General features: G+C 38.0%; 1 protein-coding gene across 1 annotated transcript in view; it reads left to right on the top strand.

Moving 5' to 3' along the window:
- The first annotated feature begins 5,247 nt into the window (after nucleotides 1-5,247).
- CDH17 (cadherin 17) overlaps nucleotides 5,248-8,639 on the top strand; it is a 51,526-nt gene continuing 48,134 nt past the window's right edge. Inside the window, exon 1 of the mRNA XM_081952791.1 lies at nucleotides 5,248-5,345. Coding sequence (XP_081808917.1) covers nucleotides 5,295-5,345 — 51 coding nt within the window. The 5' untranslated portion in view covers nucleotides 5,248-5,294. The remainder of the gene's footprint in view (nucleotides 5,346-8,639) is intronic.

Genomic DNA, 8,639 nt, shown 5'->3' with positions numbered 1-8,639 from the left:
ATTAAGGGTGATTTTAAAAAAAATTAAAATGGTGACTACATATTGAAGGAAGAGTGGTTACACTATTTCAAAGGAATAAATAAAAGAACCTCCCTTCCTCAGTTGCATCATATTTTACAAATAATAAGAATACAATTTGGGACCATTATATACACACCTAAGGTAGAAAAGCTATTAGCTTGGAGTTCACCACTGATATGTTGGCCATAAGTATGGGCTAAGTACAGTTTGAAGAAGACAATTTGGACACAGAATCAAGGCACAACAAAACCTTGTTTATTTCTATACAGAAGCATAAGGATGAGCACACCAGAAATCAGGCACATTTTAAAATACAATTTAATATGGGAAGCAAAAGTAAGAGAATTAATGATTGGTCACAAAATTTTAATCATAGGCACACATGCACACAAAGCAAGGGCTCCTAATACCCCATTACTTATTTAATCCTACTTCATTATCATAAAATTTGACTATCCTGGAGTGTGCTTTTTACTATGCTAAAAATGAGCTTTATTTTCCTCTATGACCTTGTTCGAACTCATCTGACCATTGCTTAATTTAATTATGTTACCTGCCTTGATTCCAGTAATGCATTTGTCTGCAAAGTGTCTTAGCTGAGTGTTAAAGCCACAATCTATGAACCAGTCTACACGGGAGACATTTGTGACCAGCCTACAGAGGGTTTGTGGTAGACCCCTCTAGCCCTTCCTTGCAGCAATAACACTTAGACTTATATGCTGCTTTACAGCCCTCTCTAAGCAGTTTACAGAGTCAGCATATTGGCCCCCGACAATTTGGGTCCTCATTTTACCCACTTGGGAAGAATGGAAGGCTGAGTCAACCTTGAGCCTGGTGAGATTTGAACTGCCGAACTGCAGCCAGCAGTCAGCAGAGGTAATCTGCAGTACTGCACTCTAACCATTCTAACCACTGCACCACCACAGCTCATGGCTGAGTGTTATTTCTAGCAGACAAAGACATAATAATAACTCTGTCTAAACTAATTCGTAGCTTGCAAAAGCTTCTCATTATTTCTTAATAAGCTAACAAAAATTAGGCACATTTCCACTCATCCTAAAGATAGATATAAAAGGGGAGAAGACCACTGATATTCCAGAGAAATGGAGAAATGAGCAACATTAACAGAGCAGAGATCAACTGAGGCAAGAAAAAAAGCAAGAAGAAAGTTAATGGATAGCGGAGGAAACATAAGCATGAGAAAAGTTGTATATGGAAAAACTGACTCAAGCATTAAACATCTTACTGCTCAGTGGGTTTCCATCACTCACACTCAAAAATGTCACTGAGAGAGAAAGAGATTTTTTTGGTTGCAAATTTTCTTTCACTTGGAGCTATAAAAATGCTTCGTTTGAACTATTTTTTAAGTTTTATTTCCTGATATCCATGGTCTCCTTTGTATTTGCCTTTTGATTTATTTTGCTATACCCTGGAGTTGCTTTTAATTATGGAATGTTACCTCTATCAACTAAATAATCTTTCAGAAGGTGAATTTTCTTCAGAGGGCTGTTACTTAGAGAAGAGTGGGCTGTGTTCCCATGTAAAAATTGTTTTTGCCCCATTAGTGGTCCTAAATGGAAACCTAACATTACATTCCTTCATCACTTTCAGTTTCAGCTAACTAATTTCTAAAATACAATTAATATGGACACTCAAATTAGATCTCTTGGATTTTGAAGCCCACTGTGTCCTGACCTGATGAGCAAGAGATTTGGGTGGGTGGGAGGAATCCCAATAAATCTACTTGATCCTAGTTGCAGGCGTGCATCTTTAGCTATTGTGATCTGTGTTCTCTAAGGAGCCAGGATCACACAGCATAAATAGAATAACCATTGTTGTAGTTTTCCCCCCCTCCAAAATCAAAATTAAAAGCTGTATATCTTTTCCCTGGTTCTTCCATAATGTTATGTGGGAACTTAAATGAAATTAAGCAGGCTATTCTACTGCCATCTTTTTAAACATGTTAAACATTAAAAACTATCATACTTTTATCTATAAAACAACTGAATATTTAGAATAGAATAGAATAGAATCGAATAGAATTCTTTATTGGCCAAGTGCAAATTGGAAACACAAGGGATTTGTCTTCGGTGCATAAGCTCTCAGTATACATAAAAGATAAATCATGACCATAGTCATCATAAATACAGTCATCATGAATCATAAGATACAACACTTAGTCATGGGATATTAAATAAGCAATCAACTTAAATCATACTAGGAACTAATAAACAATATAAATCATAAAGATACAAGTAACAAAGTTATAGTCATAAGTAGAAAAGGAAATAGGTACTAGGAAGGATGAGAATAATAATAGTAATACAGCCTTAGAAAATAGTTTCACAGTGTTATGGGAATTAGTTGTTTAGCAGAGTGATGGCATGGTGGGGGGCAACTCCTTGTGTCTAGTTGTTCTATAGTGTACTATAGTGTCATTTTCAGAGTAGAAGTTGAAACAATTTATGTCCAGGATGTGACGGGTCTGTAGATATTTTCACAGCCATCTTTTTGACTTGTGCAGTATATACAGTAGGTCCTCAATGGAAGGCAGGTTGGTAGCAATTGTTTTTTCTGCATTTCTAATTATCTATTGAAATCTGTGTCTGTCTTGTTTGGTTGTAGAGCCAAACCAGACAGTTATAGAGGTGTCTATGAATGCTGAACTGAAGTCTACAAAGAGGACCCTTGTATAGGTGTTTGGAGATTCAAGATGTTGTACGATGCAGTGCAAACAGCAAGAAAAAAAAATATTGTCTCTGTATTTACTTTCTTTTGCCAGAATTAGAGTTTGGCACTAAGGAGAAAATTTTTACAAGATTATTCAGTAATGAACAGGAAGGTATAAAATAACTTAGACTTGTAAAGTTAGTTTCAATTAGACGAAACAGGAGCACTATACCACTGGAAAATACAATGTGGCAATATTGCAGCAAATAATTGGTTTTTTTTAATCACTTCCATCAGGATGAAATAAAATGAGCCATATTTGAAAGGAATAATTCTGATTAAAATTGTTTAGATTCTTTGCTGAGCAATAACTGCCTGTGATGTAATAACTTTATTAAAGGCTGTTGCCCAGAAGAAAGCACTTCTGAATAATCTTTTTTTTTAAAAAAAAATCATCTTGCATTTCATTGTATCTAATGCTTTATTTAGCTGGAAAGAAACGGACTTTCTTTGTAATGCTTTTTGGTCTACTTGCTGACTGCTATCCTGGGAATAGGAATATACCCTATTTCTATTCATTTACCCAGGCAATTTTCAGCCTATTTGCCAAGTTTGGAAAAGGATTACTCATTTTCGGAAGTGTTGAGTTTCATTCATTTCTAACATTTAGCACGCAATATTGAAGGCTATTGTAACAAACAATTGTCTGCAGTTTTGCATATCTAATGTTATGAATTGTCTTTTGATAGCCCTTATGTGTTCAGGTTTAAATGAGGGATATATTTATCTGATAGTGTGCCATCAATAGACACATAGACATAAACAACATCTACATACTAGGCAAAAGAGACAATCAACAAGCCAAAAAGGGAGCAAAAAGACCAGAATACCTCCCCACCAGCAATCAGCATCCAGATGAGCATAGATTAACTCCACGATTAACATCAGACCAACAATCAAGAAGTAAACAATATCTCAAACAAGAAACTGCCAAACAAGCTAACAGCTCAACTAAACAATGTCTAAGACTACTCTTACCAACACTGACAGGGCAAGTCAGTAGAACATAAACTGAGAACAAACTCCTTACTAGCACTAATGAAGTTACCTAATTTGGGTAATGAAATGTCTGCAAGAAAACAAGAAAATTCAAAGAACACCTAGGACCTCTCACATATTTGTTTTACCAGCAGGGCCTTTGAGTTTAAAGAACTATTCTCCAGGTATTGCCTTATAGTCAAATATATCAGGAGCCTGGCTTAAATTAACCGAGGTAATTATTATGTTAATTATGTTACTTAACAAATCTATTAAAATTACGCCTTCTGAATTTTTTTTGATGGCAATGTCTATAATTTTTTTAAAGGAAAATGTCATGTTTGCATGGAAGGACACATGGAGAATGTACTTAGCTTTTTCATATTTTATTGCTATGGCTGCTGTTGTAAACCACACCCTGATGTTAAAGGTTGTCATTGTAGAAAGTTAATGTTTGATTACACATAAAAGCCTCCAGATAGTCTGAGAAACTACCTGGAGAATTGAGAGATGAAGTCAAGCAGGTGTTATTTTAAAACAATCTGAAATTTTTATCCTCCAAGGTAAGACATAATCTTTTTACCAGCTTTCATAGGTTTCACATAGTACCTGATACCTGTTGGATTGTTCTGTCAACCTGATGTAAAATATGCCACTTCTCCAGTGTATGTGCCATTTGTTGTCAAGTGCATTTTGCTAGGTATTTGTTTTACTCTTCATTGACTTATCTAAGATCATGTTTCTTTTTTATGTATGAGTTAAATTTCATATTGCTATTAGTAGGACAGTGATAGATTGATTGGAAAACTTGACAATAAATGAAAAAGACCTGTATAAAGCATAAAGGTGGGGTGGATTGAATATAAATATCTTCTTCCCCCATGTTGGAAAGGCAGTTTCATAAAATTAACAGTGAGCAGCTATAGAGACATTTATGATAACGCCATTATACGGTATGTGGTAGTCCCTCCCTTTCCACCATTTTGGATTACTTTGCCTTTTCCAGAAATATTTCTCTCTTTCTGCCCACTCCCCTTTGATTTTTTTTTCTTATTTGTCTCAAACAGAATCATCCCTTACCTTCCATTAGAATTTGTATCCATGTTCTATCTTTAGAGGAAGGACAGGCTATTGTTTGAGTCCAAAATTCTCTTCAAGTCTCTTATTACAAGGATAATTCTCAGGTATAAAACACTTACTTTGTCACACAAAGAGAAACTTTGGGTCTAACCAGATTGTTTGCTCAGGGTTGTGTAAAGCAAAAGGGTTTCCTTTTCTCTTTCAGTAATAATCTTATGGTATTTTCAAGTATCTTTCTTCTCACTTCCTTTTTGTTGTCTGTATTTATTTCAAAATAAAAATCCCATGCTGAAAATCAAAACAAATCAAAAGAGAGACAAATTCCTGTAAAGGTTTCCTGCCTAGCAAAGAAACTAGGGTGGTACAATTGAAAGCAGACGTGAATAACATATTTGCTGGAATCAGATTTTTTACACAGTTTTGAATCGCTGCTCAGAAATTTGTTTCAACTATTAATAGGAATCTAAAGAGGAAGCCTCATCAAGATGTTTAAGCCAAATGGACTTAATTTGCTCTGTCTCCTAAGTCTTCACCAGGTAAGTGGCAAAAAGCTTTCATTTCCCTTTAATAAACCTGATTTTGAATGTACTGGAAAACAGTTGTTTTATATTGGCAATTATTGATAGGGAAAATAGTACATTGCTTGCTTTTTAAAAGAATGTTCATAATCTAATTATGGCAAACACATTATTCAGTTTCCCCCCAATCACAACTGGTTATACTGTCTCTGAGCATTTCTTTCATTTTATTTGTGTGGGTATATTAACTGCGATTTATTTTCTGCTTTTTTGATCCATGCACAGTAGCTCATAACTCTATCTCTTGTTAGGATTTACTGTGCATTCTCTAATGTGTAAAATTCTATTTCCCTTGTTATAATGTATAAATAGCAGCATGTACAAGTTGAATAACCTAAAAGGCATATTAAATATGAAACATTCTGCATTCAGATTTTGAATATTGTTTTCATTTACCTCTGATTTTCATTTAATGTATGTGGGTTTCACTTTTCTTAAAACAGGTGGGGGAGATAGATATGTTTAACATTTAGACCAGGGGTTTCCAACCGTGGCAACTTTAAGCCTGGCAGACTTCAACTCCCAGAATTCCGCAGCCAACTTTAAGTCCACCAGGCTTAAAGTTGCCACGGATGGGGACCCCTGACTTAGACCGTGTCTAAATTGCAAGTACCACTTATGGCTGTGGAAGCATTATGTCTGTTTGTCCTTTTTTATGGAAGCCAACTCTTTATTTAAAGGACTGCCCAGTTCATGTCTGAACCACAAGAAAGGAGAGCAGAAGACATATCATTGACCTTCAAAAACTGGAAAACAGGCAGGGCAAACAGAGGTCATCTGCTCACAGACTGTCCATTATGCTGAGAGGCACGATATATTTCTATTTAAATTGTATTAATTCAAAATGTATATCTTTGCCAGAGGTGGGCAAATGTTTTGCTTTTTTAGAAGTTGGGAACATTCCAAGACAACCACCCCAGTGGCTCCTACTAATCAGAGTAATTAAGTCACTCTAATGAATGGGCAACTGGGTTGGGGAGGATAGTTTGCTACTTTGGAATGTATAAACTTTATGGATCTTGTGAATCTTAAGAATACAAACAGAAGGCCCCAAAACATTGGTGGTTGATGAATAACCTTGGGGATCTGTGAACATATTATGGGGACTTTTGCAAAATGGTTGTCATGGAATAGCTTTGGAGGGTGGAGTCAATCAAAAATTCCTTTTATCAGAAGACATCTGCGGGGATGGGTGGGGAGAGATAGTTCTCACCATCAACTTCATTTTCTCCTTTTTTTTCCTGGACAAGTAGTAGCTGAGACAAATCATTGGGCTCTAGACCCCCTTCACCCCACATTTTAATTTACTAAGAAAATCTATGGCGTTCATGTTGGAGCCCAGATACAATCTTGGAAATAAAAATCATCTTATGGCCTATCACTTTGGTTTTTTTACTAAGCCAATTTCTAATGAAAAATCAAAGAACTGGATTTTGTTTTAAGTCTTGTGAGACAGGGAGTTTGGCAGGCATGAGAGAAGTCTCTGCTGTCACACCACTAGACATTGGAACAGGTTAAACACCCATTTAATCCTTTTTGAAATGTTTGGACCTGTAACAGCACCTGTGTGACTGTAATGTCACCCAGCAGGTCCAGCAGGAGAGGCATGTTGTGGGTCCTGTCAGCCAGGGGTTTTTGTTAGATGGGACTTAGAAGGAAAAATGTTTCTGTTGTGACTGCCAACTCGTGGAACATCAATATCATGAGGCTGGGCCCCAAACCTATTTTGTCCTTTGGGAAGGCCCTTAAAACATGATTCTTTCAACTAGCTGGGAAACTCAATGTAGAGTGAAGTGTACTAGATGGCAATATGGTAATTATTCAATTCCCTCTTTTGTATGTTTTTCTTGTCATTTTTTGTTTGCTTTTTTATATTTAAATTAATTTATAATACAAAAGAATAAGAGTTGGAAGTGACCTTCTAGTCCAACCTCCTGCCTAGGCCGGAAACCCTATACCAGTGATGGCGAACCTTTTTTGGCTCGCGTGCCACAAGTGGGGGGAGCGCAGGGGGGTCGAGTGCGGGCGTGCCGCACCCATAATGCAACGTGCGACCCTCCCCAGTGCGCATGCGCACAAAATGCTCGACCCCCCCATTTTTACATGTTTTTTTTGCCCTCCCCAGGTTCCAGGGGCTTTATAGGAGCCTGGGGAGGGCGAAAAGAGCCTCCCCCGACACCCTGGAGCCCCTCCGGAGGCTTCAGGGACTGTCCAAAGGCTTCCCTGAAGCCTTCGGAGCGCTTAAAAGCACCCTCGGAGGGTCATTTTAAGTGCTCCGAAGGCATCAGGGAAGCCTCCGGGGGGCGGGGGAGGCTGTTTTCGCCCTCCCCAGGCTCCTATAAAGCCTCTGGAGCCTGGGGAAGGCGAAAAATAGCTTTTAAAAAGGTGAACTCAGCTGGCCAGCGCGCGCATGCGCGCTGGCCAGCTGACAGGGCAGCGCCTCGCGTGCCCTGACAAATGGCTCTGCGTGCCACTTGTGGCACGCGTGCCATAGGTTCGCCATCACGGCCCTATACTGTTTCAGACAAATGGGTATCCAACATCTTCTTAAAGACTTCCAGTGTTGGAGCATTCACAACTTTGGGAGGCAATATCTGTTCCACTGGTTAATTGTTCTAACTGTCAGGAAATTTCTCCTCAGTTCTAAGTTGCTTTTCCTTGATTAGTTTCCACTCATTGCTTCTTGTCCTGCCCTCAGGTGCTTTGGAGAATAGTTTGACTCCCTCTTCTTTGTGGCAACCCCAGAGATATTGGAACAATGCTATCATGTTTCCCCTACTCCTTCTTTCTCTTAAGCTAAACATACCCAGTTTCTGCAACCGTTCTTCATATGTTTTAGTCTCCAGTCCCCTAATCATCTTTGTTGCTCTTCTCTGCACTCTTTCTAGAGTCTCCACATCTTTTTAAAATCATGGCGACCAAAACTGAATGCAGTATTCCAAGTGTGGCCTTACCAAGGTGTTATAAAGTGGTATTAACACTTCACGTGATCTTGATTCTATCCCTCTTTTATGTAGCCTAGAACTGTGTTGGCTTTTTTGGCAGCTGCTGCACTCCTGGCTCATATTTAAATGGTTGTCCACTAGGACTCCAAGATCCCTCTCACAGTTACTATTATTGAACAAGGTACCACATATACTGTACCTGTGCAACCTGTGTTGCTGGTTTTTAAAGTACTTTGATGGGTTTACTATATATGTCACTGGAGTCACTATGTGAGATGGGCAGCTCTATAAATGTGATAGATAAACA

Source organism: Natrix helvetica (genome assembly GCF_964273705.1).
Source record: "Natrix helvetica genome assembly, chromosome: 4".
NCBI lineage: Eukaryota > Metazoa > Chordata > Lepidosauria > Squamata > Natricidae > Natrix > Natrix helvetica.
Note: the sequence above shows the minus strand (reverse complement) of the source record. Positions and strands in the feature narration are given on the sequence as shown.